Below are 12,263 nucleotides of genomic sequence, written 5' to 3'. Positions count from 1 at the left end.
AGATGAAATTGAAGAATGAAAAGCAGAGTCTCAATAAAAGTGTTAAATTGCAGAACTCTCTCATAGCTATGGAGATAGAAATGAGTTCCAGACCATGAGATTTAAAAGGCATTATGATTAATCCTAAAGCTAGCTTAAACCTAACCCTATATTTCAAACATATCAAGCTTCTGTATTGTATCCCTTTAAGAAGTCACATATAGTCTTATTATGTAGGCTATAACTGGAACAAATGCCAACTGTATTTCTGAGAAGGATCTGCTACTACACATTTAGTTTCCAAGGGAGATTAAGAAAACAATTCCTTCCACAGTCATTACTTGTGTGCATTTTCAGTAGAGGATTCCTCTTTCATTATGCTGTGACCTTTGAAAGCAGCTGGCCAAAGGACAGCTCACAAGTCTTAAATCTGGACCACAAGGAAGCCATTTTAAAATATAGATATTTCTGAATTTTCTTAAAGTTTACCATGTCTTTGTTTTTTTAAAAAGATTAATGACATAAAATAAGACATTAAGTTATATACTAGAATATATTCAATTAATCAAGAGACAGATTTGGGCAGATAAAGTTAATGTTTTATATCCCAGATCCAATTACGCACTGATGAAGCATGACATGATCTAGTTAAAAAATTCTCAGAGAAACTCAGAAAGCCAACAAGGCTAGGGAGAAAACTGGGAGTGAGAAAAGACTGAAAACCAAACACTGGTTTGCAAGAAAAAACGACAAAAGCAAGTCCAGCACTCTTCTAAGTAGAATAGGGAAAGCATTTAGAAATATATGAGAATGAGGGGAAATATACCTTTATTTAGTTTAAGGAACATATGATTCAAGAGCCATTTTTCCTCCAAGCTATTTCTGGCACTTTTAACATTCCTAGTTGATAAAGATCTTGATTTTTATTTAAGTTATGAAAATGAAGAAAAGAAGATTCCAATCAATACAAATATAGACTAAATGCTTGCTGTATGTAAAAACATTGTGTTAGGAGCTGGAAGACATACAAAATTTAGCCCTTAAGAGTTTAAGAATGCTTTTGTTTAACTTTAGGTAGGGATTTTTAATTCCATTTTAAGAATAACAGATTCTATTAATGTTTATATATAAAATAAAATTTGAATAGTTTAATGTTTTTAAAGGCTAATATTAGTGAATGAATTAATCTTTTCCCATTACAGTTTTGGTCAGGATTGTCATTGTAGTTAAATAACTATGGAGGAATAGGGTTTTGTGTATTCCCTTTTTTTCCATTTCATTTTATTTTTATTGTGAGCTGAGCAAACAGCAAATAAAATGGACATTTATATGTATATACTAGAACAGATAGTTGTATTTGAAACTGTTAATCTTTTAGGTCGTCTTTCTTTTAATCATATAAAGGTGAATATGTCACTTTCAAAATTATCTGGCTTATGTATAATTTTTTTATTGAAGTTTTTTATTTTTAAAACATATGCAAGGATGATTTTTCAACACTGACCCTTGAAAAACCTTGTGTTCCAATTTTTCTTCCCCTTTCTTTTGCCCTCCTCCCCTAGATGGCAAGTAATCCAATTATGCATAATTCTTTCTGGATTTCCTCCTGTTCTCTCTTACTTTATTGGGAACTTACTCCACAGGTGTTTCCTAGCCAGTGAAAATAATAAAATCCTTGTAACAAATATGCATAGGCAAGCAAAAAATAATTCCCACCTACCCAGTCATGTCTGTTCTCCCTTTATTAGTGATACATATGCATAAAACTTATTAGTCATTCATCTCCTTCTCCTTCCCACATACACTTTTCAACTTTTACTTACTTTGTGCACATATCTGTATTCCTGTCCTTATGGATGGGTCTTTCATATTCTTTCCCTTTCAAACCCTTTACTTTCTCCTTTCTTTTGCCTATCTTTCTTCTTTAAATGACTATTACAAAAAACTGGAAGTATACATGTATAGCTTACTGAAAATTTATGCTCTTTTATAGAAAAGCATTTTATATTATTTCTTTATTAAAAAAAAAATTAAAAGTGCCTCCTTGTATACTCTTGAACTAAGGCTTGAACCAAGTCCCAACCAGAAACTGGAATTACCATAAAGAATTACCTTTTGATTGTTTTTAAGTCACAATACACCCAAATTGTTTCACAAAGCCCTAAGCATTCTAAGGAATGAGGTATTCTAAAGTAGTTTTGAATTAATAAGAAAAAGTTAAATGGTATTTTATGTTAAGATCTGATGCCTCATCATGATAAATTGGTGACCTTGGGTTCTCAAAGGTCCCACTAGCAGAATCTAAGCTCTGACAGGATCTGGCAAGCTATCAAGTACAGACTGGGGGACATATTTATTGTCCAATGACCTGTGGCAGGTAGGAAGTTGGAGAGGGTGAAGTTTGGTGACCAATTGCTGAACATTTTGGCAGAAATGATATTGAAATCTATGACATGATAGATCTTTTTAATTCTTTATGTTCTAAACCTGATTTAGGGAGACAGAAATAGGTAATATAATTCAGAAAAATTCATCAAGATGGTTAAAATAAAACAACTCCGTACATAATAATGAATTACATGAAAAAGCTCAGGATCAGAAATTCTTTACATTTTTGTAACACAGACGCCTTTGATAGTCTGGTTATCCTTTCCGCAAATAGACAAGATAAAACCCATAGGATTTCAAAGGATAATTGTACTGATAGTTATCAAAAAAAAAGTTATATGGACCTCAAATTAAGAGCCCCTGCTTTAGCTAAGTGGAGGATTACTATCCCTGTTTTGTACTAGATCTTGCTCCTTTTTTTGACCTCTTTATTGCTAACTACAGCTATAATTTGAAGAAACAACAAGAAAACCTCACAGTTGATATAGTTTATATTGCCAAGAAACAAAATAGAGATTAGAATCAATTCTTATTTCGCCAAAAGGCTCCATGTTTGCTAAAAGCTAAGGAAGATAAAAAGAATAAAAGTTGCTCAATCTGACTACATAAAAACAAACAAAAACTAAGAAATGACTCCAAGTCTTTATTCTAATTATAGTTGCTGCTTAAAACAACAGTGAATAACTACACCTCTTTATAATTTTAAAAAGTACTCTTTGAAAAAAACCCCCAACATTTCTTTATAATTTTTCTTAAAGAAACAACTAATTATAGTAACAGAGTTTGATAACATCTTTGGAAATTCAAAAAGAAAGAGAATTTTTCTATTGGCCTCAAGCTACAACTTCAACTTCCTCTAGTGGACACGTCCTGCTTTCTTGCATACCATGTTTTAAATGGCCAAAATGAAACTCATTCTCCCATAAAAATAGTCCCAAGTTCTTGGTTTCTACCAGTAACAATTTATAACTTACATAATTTAAGTTATGTTTGAAGGTCTGTAAATGCTTTCATAACAGCCATGTAAACATAGGTAGTTTGCCCCTATTTTGCTGATGAGGTAATAAAAGTTCTCAGAATTTCTGGGAAGGACTTTAACTCAGCTTTTGGGAACCCAAGCCCAGCAATCTGCTATACTGATCTTGGCCCCATCATTTTCTGTCTTCAGGTGTGTTTTTGATTATTTTCTCTACATTGCAAGATATCCACTTCTCAGTCCTCTCAGTCACCGAAGTCCTATCAAATTTCTTCTTTGCAGCCTCTCTGAAGTCTTTCTTCCTTTCCATTTCTATCGCTACTCCTACTTCAGGCCTTTATCACTTCACATTTAGATTATTTCAAATCTCCTAGGGCTCAGTCTCTCCTCCCAAGCTCTTTTATACATCACAGCACTAATCTTCCAAAAAATACTATTCTTTTCATATCATCCCAGCTCAAAATCTGCCAAAGGCTCCTTACTTTTTAGTTCAAAGCTCCAGAGGAGGCATTTGTTTTTCTCCTTAATTTGACTTCAAATGATCTTTAGAAACCCCATCCTACTACCTCTTAACATAAACTTCTTATTCTGGACAGCTGGTTTGCTCATCATGCCTTCCAGTCTGACACTGTTTGGGTTAATTTTTGTTGTTTTGAATGCTGGTGCATGTCACAATTCAAATTCTACTCATCCTTTAACGTTCCATTAAAGTTCCAATGCTCTATGAATCCTTTAGTTGGCTTAGTTCATAGTAACATCTCTTTCCTCTGTTCCTGTCAGCTCTAATACTTATTCGCTAATATTTATATCATGTATTGTGTTGGTCACTGGGATAAAACTGGATAGTAAACTTGAGAGGAGAATCCACATCTTCTACTTTGGAACCTTCACAATGCATACAATAGAGGCATATAAATAGGAGATGCTATAAAATGAATAAATAAATGTCAACTGACTAAAAGAAACAGACTATAATAAGGACACTGAAATTAAGAGAATTATATCTCTTTGCAAAATGATATAATGTTGAAGTGCTAATGAAAATATGTTCACCTATTTTCTCTCTTCACTTTTAAAAGTTCTAAGTGGAGTTGTTCTCGAGACAGAACAATGCTGTTCGGTTCACAAGGTTTGGGTGAACAGAGGTCATGTTCTCTGTTCCCTTCCAAGCCACAAATGTTAGTTTTTATGCTGTTTGGGCAAAAGAGTCTCTTTACCTTGGCATTAATACTGTAGAAACCCCAAACCTCAAAGCAGGAATCATGTGAGTAATGTGGCCAGAAATAGGAAGTTATATTATGTGCACATTTTTGAGAAGGCTGGTTTATATCATTGAAATCAAGTCAAACTAAGACTCTTGAATGCTATATAGAAAGCACATGTAGCTATGGATGGTATTGGGGAGAGCCATTTACTTCTACCAATCTGAATATTTCTTATGAAGAAATCTGACCAACAAAAAACAACCAACTTTTGAAAAGATGAAAAAAAAGAAAATTTTCTTTAAAGCTCAACTTGAATTCTACCTGTTCCAAGAGGCCTTTCATGATCACTACAGGGAAAATGCCATCCTGCCCCCTCCAAATTATCTTTGTAGACATGTCCTTACTTTGTATACATGTATGTTGCTGTTTCCCTTGCTGCACTGTTATCTCCACAAGGGCAGGTGTTGTTTTATTTTTTGCAAACAGTGAGTCTAAATATATGGATGGTGTTTAATAAATTCTTTTTGATTAAATGATTCAAAAAGCATTCTCCTGTGATATTATTGTAAAACCCAGAGTAGTCATAGCATGGTTTCCTTACTATCTTCAATGCTGTTCTTTGACCTGTCCTCCTTTACAACTTACAACTTATATTACAACTATAATGTATTTTAAAATTTAGGACTTAAAATATTCCATGTGATTTTTTTATTTTAAAATTTCAAAGCAATTTACTACTGAATAGAATACTGAGGGCTACAAATAGGAAAGGCACTATTCTCTTGATCTGCTAATTGTTAAATGTGAGAAATGTGGGAGAGCAGAGTAGGTGGCAGATGTTGTAATGTAGGTATACTTTGTTAACTTTTTATCACCAGTGGCCTACAAACAGAATTCCTTATTGTGATTGTCATAGGAGAAGACAGATAATAAGACCAAAAATAATTCTACTTTGCCTTTTTAAGTTTCTCTTTTCTATTGCCTCTGTTAAAAAAATCTTTCACACAGTCAACTACATTGAATTTAAGGTTTGTAGAAAATATCTACAATGCAATGTAGGGAGAAAAGTATAAATTTACCTTATTTTCTTCTAGAAATTTTAATTTGATAGATACATCATTGCGTATTTTATCATATTTTTCTTTATGTGCTTGGAACAGATGCTGTGACTGCTCAATCTTTGGCAGAGTATTTGCGTCACGTGGTCCAAGATTCAATTCTTCTAAATCAGTCCGGTATGCATCATATTCAATCCTGGCAAGAAACATAATTAAGAAATGAGAATCATACTTTAACACATGAATAAAATAAGTTTATCAGACAGGCTAGAAATATTGACATATTTACACATAAGGTTTAATTTTATAACTAGCTGTCTCCTGAGATTCATGGTACTTAGTGGTGTAGGATGCCTGAGAATATGAAAAAATTCTAGGCTCTCCCTAACTTTTATTTTTTAATTATTTTCTAATCACATTTAACACATAAAACAAGCAAAACAACATGCTACATCCCTAAAGAAGTTGCAGTTTCTACATAGGAGAGAATAGTTGCAGCCACTGGTGTAGCTGCAGCAACTGCTTCAAACAGCACAAGACAAAAGGATCAATGCACAAGAAAATCAAAATCACATGACTGAGTCTGAATGGTAGACAAAGAATAGGTGTTTCAAGAGTGTACAGCCCATGTAGTTCTTTAGTGCACTAAAACTTTTAACAAAATTTAACAGTATGTAATAAATTTATATATGTAATTTATAGTGGTAAAGAATAAAAAAATAAAATGAATATTACACAATATGTATGGATTTATGACATTAATTTTTTCTAAGTTTTCTTTACATACATGCATGACCTACACTTTTCTACTGCATGCCACAAATCTCTACAAATTTTGTACTAGATTGACTATACAGATAGTCCATTAATAATAAAAACTGTGAATGTGAAAATTGGGAATGCCAAGGGATGATTGTAATTACTTATTTAAATACAATATTGTATTGAAAAGGTTCAGAAAATCAGTTTCTTCCTAATATTACCCCTTCCACCTATTCTGTAGATCACTCAGATCATTTCATTTATCAGATATTTCATTTAAATTGAAAACCAATCCTCTTAAACATAATGACAAGGTCAAGGTCATAAGACTGATCTCTATATGAGTCAAATGATCCCTCTTTGGCTTTGTTCTGTTCCACAACCATGGGCTTCACTCTCCCTAATGCCTATTAACTTCTCATAAAACTTATCATTGATGAAAAATTACTTTTAAAAAATTGCCTGCACTCCTGGAAAAACAATTTGAACTCCATCTATGACAAATAACACTGAAAATATATGCTATTCCAAATCGGATGGCTGCAATTCTAGATTTTCCAATAAAAAAAAAAACCCCAAAACTGATATTATTAGAAGAGCTAAATAAAGTTGTGGATAATAAAATTGTATTTACTCTTTACATATGTATCACAGAAACGTATCTATATTGATCACTTATCATATTTCAGCATTGCAATTCTGTTATGGAGAGACATCATTTGCTACTTTGAAAAAACATCATAAAGGAAGAAATAGCATGATTAAAAGTGATGTTTATATAGATAAAAAAAGGACAATCATGAACTGAAGAAAATAGTCAATGTTAGAAAAAAGGTTTTTACTTAGCTGATTCAGGATAGTAAGTAAATAACACACAATTTCTAAATAAGTTTTAACTATTCTGCTTATGTACATTCTGATGAATATTTCTGTATTTTCAATTCAACCAAGCTGAGACTGAAACAAATACTACTACTTAAAATGGAATGAGCTTCAATATTTGTCATATTATTAATATTATGGAATTCTAAAGATAAATACATCAGATTGCAATCAGGTTTTCTCCATCACATCTCAGAAAACTATCCTAGAAGATTCCATTTCAGTTTTAGAATTCAAATCTCAGAAGCACCTCCCTCTAATTGGATGACTCCTTTGAGAATTTCCATTCAAGGAAGGACCTAGTCAGTTATTTCTTCTTCTTTTTTTTTAATCAGGCTGTAATCTAGATTCCTCTGTCATGTCCCCTTGCTGAGCCTTTCTCCTCTACCTTCTCTTCTTCAGCTTCATTTTATGTATTGCCTTTTCCTATTGGAATATAAGCTCTTGAAGGTATTGCTTGTATTTATTTATATTTCTAATACTTGGCAGCAGTATCTAGCATCCTCACTGACCGAGTGCCAACTGAATGAATATATGGGGATACTTTTGGGAATTTGCTTTTGAGGAAATTTTTTATAGAATTTGTAGCTTATTGTCGTATTCATGAGGAAATTTTCCAAAAGATAAAAAAATTCAAATTAGTTTTGACCACATTTGAAAATAAACTTTTAGTAACATGCTACTTGAAGATCTATCAAAAAAAAATAAATGATAAAAAAGTATTTTTCAGTGTATTCTACATGTCCTTAAAAAGATGCTTTGAAAAGCTGATCATCTGATGTTTACATATCTTCCTAGGAAGAAATTGAAAATACTTAGAAAAAGAAAAACAGACATAAAAAGCTCATTCCCACATTTATCTTCCTGTGATGTAAGGATAGGACAATGTTATTCATCAGTGCAGTTATGAAGGTATTATTGGAACAATACTGTGGTTACAAAGGCTTCTGCTTTAGGGAAGAGTTCGAGATCATTTGCTAAAGGTAATTTAGCTTTTCTTCCTCTTATTCAATTATGGGCCTACTTTAGAGGCCAACCACAGTGTTTTCTCAAGAGTCATAAAATAATAAAATCTCTGAAGATTTAAAGCTTTACATCACCCATTGGAAAATTGGGAAGAGGCACAAGGGAAGTGAAGAACATAATATATTGTTATTTATTAGAAATTAAGAACTGAGAAGAAGTGTCCTAAAGGATAACATCAGATATATATATACATATATATATATAACTGGAAAAAGAGGTAGCCTAGTGACTTAAAAACAAGAGATGGACAATCCCTGTGCTCCACTGGTATCCTTGCAAGGCTGAGAGATTTAGAGGAATGCCTGTAGGTAATTTTCTAAATTTTATTCAGATTTATAGAACACAAACAAAAGTTTCACAGGATAAGGTATAAATGGCTTGTAATAAGCATCACCAGAAGGAATACCAATACCAACAATTGAAGTAGGATTAGGATTGTTTTTGCTAACATTTTTGCAACTTTATAAATACTCATAGGAAAATATTCCTTCTAATCCAATCTACTTAAACATTCTACCCTTCAGAGAACTGAAGAATCCTTGTAAATTATAACTTTCTATAGACCTTTCACAGGACCCTTACCAGCTAGACATCATCAGTAACTAAGATAATATTTAGCTCTAGGAGAGAGTACATCTTGATGTCTCAGTATCTCAGACCATGATTATTTGTACTTCTCATGAAAATACACTCAAATTACAGCAAGGTACTGGTTAGTTAAAATAATGATTCGTGGTAAGTGGTCCCATGTATTTGAATTTACACTAGTTGAAGTTATAATTATGCAAAATATGATAATAAGATTCCAGCTCAATGAAAATATACAGTGCAAATTAGAATTCAAATAATGGATCATTTCACCAGATTCACCACTCGTCATCTGCACCAAGTAGCATCTAAACTTGAAAGTGAGGGGAGGATGACATTAAGGTACTTTACATTTAACAATAATCTTTCATTTAAGGCTTAACCATGTTACCCTCCTGCTTAGCAAGCTTAGTGCCTCCTAGGCTGGCATTTAAAATTCTTTTTCAGACTCCCTCACACCATCTATGTTACAGTCAAACCGGCTTCCTTGTTATTTTTTCATATGCAGATCCCAGACTTAGAAGGCTCTCCAACTTTTTCCTCTTAGAATTCTGAATTCCCTTCAAGACCCAACTCCAAGTTCCCTCTTGTACAAGGTTCTAATTCAACCTTTTTGACATTATGATTCTTCCTCACCCTGAAATGACTCTGTGTTTTCTCTTTACTTGGATTTTTATGCTGTTTTCCCTCAATATACATTCTAGAAGAAGGAATTGGGTCAATTTTAGTCTTTTTTATTCCCAACAATTAGCACAGTTCTTAGCACATAGTAGGAAATTAATGAATGCTTGTTAAATCCATCTGAATTAAAGCGGTTAATTTTGAAAAAAAAAAAAAAAAAAGGAAATGAAAGGCTGTGTAGAGGAGGATAATTCCTCTTGATTTGTGGAGGGATTTGTATTACACTAAAGCTAGCTTGAGACTTCTGATTCCATTGGAATGCCAAATAATGGACTTGAGACTTCCCAGAGCAATGGTGGCAATAACAACAGGAGTTTTCATCACCATTTTCCAATCTAGCTGTGTGGAAAAAACAGTAATACAGTAACAATCATATTCCCTAATGTTTGTATAGAAAAGTCAGAACTGTCACCAAACGAGGACAAAACTGGGTGCATGACAATTTTAATTGATCAACAAGGCACACAATTTTATTTCAGGAATTATGCATTATCCAAAGGCTTATATGTTTCTCATAACTATGACAGCTTGGTAAGCAAAAAGGATTATTAAAACAGTTTTACAAAAATCTTTCTAAAACATATAAGAAACTTATCCCTGCTTTGTAAGATTATAGTGAATACAAATGTCTATTATCTTCATGAATCTTGGGCCTCATCAGGACACTTGTCATTATATCATTCTGCAGTTATGGATGAAGATGGAAGTGGCTACAGAAATGAATGAGTACTGACCTCAAGAGATACCCTGGAACTTGCTTTCTTGGAAAAAAAAAAATCCCTGGTGTCAGTTTGCATTTTGATCATCTGCCTCCTTCTCATGAAGGTGGGGCGAAGGACAGGATGTACAGCTGCATGACCTTCGGGGCAGTGGAACATAGCTACATTTCTGCACAATTAATTACTGAATCAAAGATCAAAGCAGCCTTCTCCCAAGAGATTTTCTTCATTTCCAGAAAATCTTGTCCTCCACGGTTTTAAGTGCCCTTTGGCTGGTCCGCAGCATTCAAAACCCTATGATTTCTGCATCAACAATACAATGTATCACATCAACCTTGTCAGTTTGCATCTACTCTTGGATCTCACTTGCATTACAATTGTAATAGGATATAAAGGGAGAATCCTTCACCTCTTTAAGAATTCATATTACTGGATTTTGAGGAAATGTCACATCAAAGTCAAAAACTTATAGCGACATTATTATCAGAAGATAATTCTATGAATAAAACTTAATGGGCTGCAACTTCTTCCACTACTGAACTGCCTGGCTGTTTTTGTAGGTCTCAGTTACCAGTTCCCAGGGTTATGGCTTCTAATTACCATTTCTTCTTCTGCTGTCTACTATCTTCTGAGTTGAACACTTTCTTTCCTCCTTTTTCTTTTATTTTCTGCCTTTGTTTCTGCTTTGACATTGGCAGAGGCTGTAGGCTTTTTTGGGTTTTTTTGGGTAATTACCAACTAAAGAACAATCCTTTGAGGATAGGTGAACTTTTTAATCTTCATGTCTTTGTTCTGTGAACCAAGGATTTGCATTTATGGTAGCTTCAATACAAAAAACTATTTTAACAATTACACATATGATGAAGAAGATTAAAATCTAATATCTGGCAAATTTGGAGTATAAATATTGCATTTTACAAACTACATATATGTAACATAATGACTCCAAATATCTTTAAGTAGAAAAAAATGTCATCCATGAGGTTGGCAGAGATGTGGAGAATGAGCTGTGGTTTTCTAATACTAGAGCCAGATGACACTTTCTATCGTAAGGTTCAAAAGAAAGTACTTTCATTTTTGCAAATGGCTTAATTCAATGTGAGCTCAATTCAAAATAAATGTCTGATATTGTTGGGAATTCATAATGCTTCAAATATTAATGATAGTACTCTGAAAAAATTCTGTCTTTACATGTTTGGTTCTTCTTTTCTCTTCTATTCTGGGAATGGTTCTATAATTTTTAAGACTGATTAAAAGACAAATATTTATGATGTTGCTGTCAATAGAATTTGAAAGTAAGATTTGCCTTAAGATAACTGTGCTACCGGCAACAGCGATATTATACAGCAATCAATTCTGATGGACTAGACTATTTCCAACAATGAGATGATTGAGGACGGTTCCAATGACCTTGTGACGAAGAGAGCCTTCTACACCCAAAGAGAGGACTGTGGGAACTGAGTGTGGATCACAACATAAAATTTGATGGGTCAGAACTCTTGTAATTGATGCATGATAATTGTATAAATATGTTTACATATATTGGATTTAACATATATTTAACATGTATAACATATATTGGATTACTTGTCATCTAGGGAAAGGGGTGGAGGAAAGGAGGGGAAAATTTGGAGCACAAGGCTATGCAAAGGTCAATATTGAAAAATTATCCATGCATATATTTTGAAAATAAAAAGCTTTAATAATAATAAAAAAAAGAGATAACTGCTTCAAAGAGCCACCAAGTGATGTCAAGAAATAAGATAAAAGAAAAAGTACCTAAGACTGTTACTTCAATTTGTTAACAGGCACAAATATTTTTGAATTTCCTAGGATAATAATTCTAGTAAAACTAGATTCATAGTGCTGAACTTAGATCTTAAGTATTCTATCTAGAAATTAAAAACAGTACCCACAAGGAAAGATTTTCAATGCCACAACATTAAATTGCCCATGATGGGGAGACATACTTGGGCAAAAAGAAATTTTTGGGGAAGAT

At 33.0% G+C, this 12,263-nt stretch overlaps 1 protein-coding gene across 3 annotated transcripts in view; it reads right to left on the bottom strand.

The window, feature by feature from the left end:
• Positions 1-12,263, bottom strand: part of ARFIP1 (ADP ribosylation factor interacting protein 1) — a 146,927-nt gene that overhangs the window by 38,008 nt on the left and 96,656 nt on the right. For all 3 annotated transcript variants that reach the window (XM_051966027.1, XM_051966028.1, XM_051966029.1), the window contains one exon: positions 5,628-5,802. In XM_051966027.1, coding sequence (XP_051821987.1) covers positions 5,628-5,802 — 175 coding nt within the window. The remainder of the gene's footprint in view (positions 1-5,627; positions 5,803-12,263) is intronic.

Source organism: Antechinus flavipes, chromosome 6, assembly GCF_016432865.1.
Source record: "Antechinus flavipes isolate AdamAnt ecotype Samford, QLD, Australia chromosome 6, AdamAnt_v2, whole genome shotgun sequence".
Taxonomy (NCBI): Eukaryota; Metazoa; Chordata; class Mammalia; order Dasyuromorphia; family Dasyuridae; genus Antechinus; species Antechinus flavipes.
Note: the sequence above shows the minus strand (reverse complement) of the source record. Positions and strands in the feature narration are given on the sequence as shown.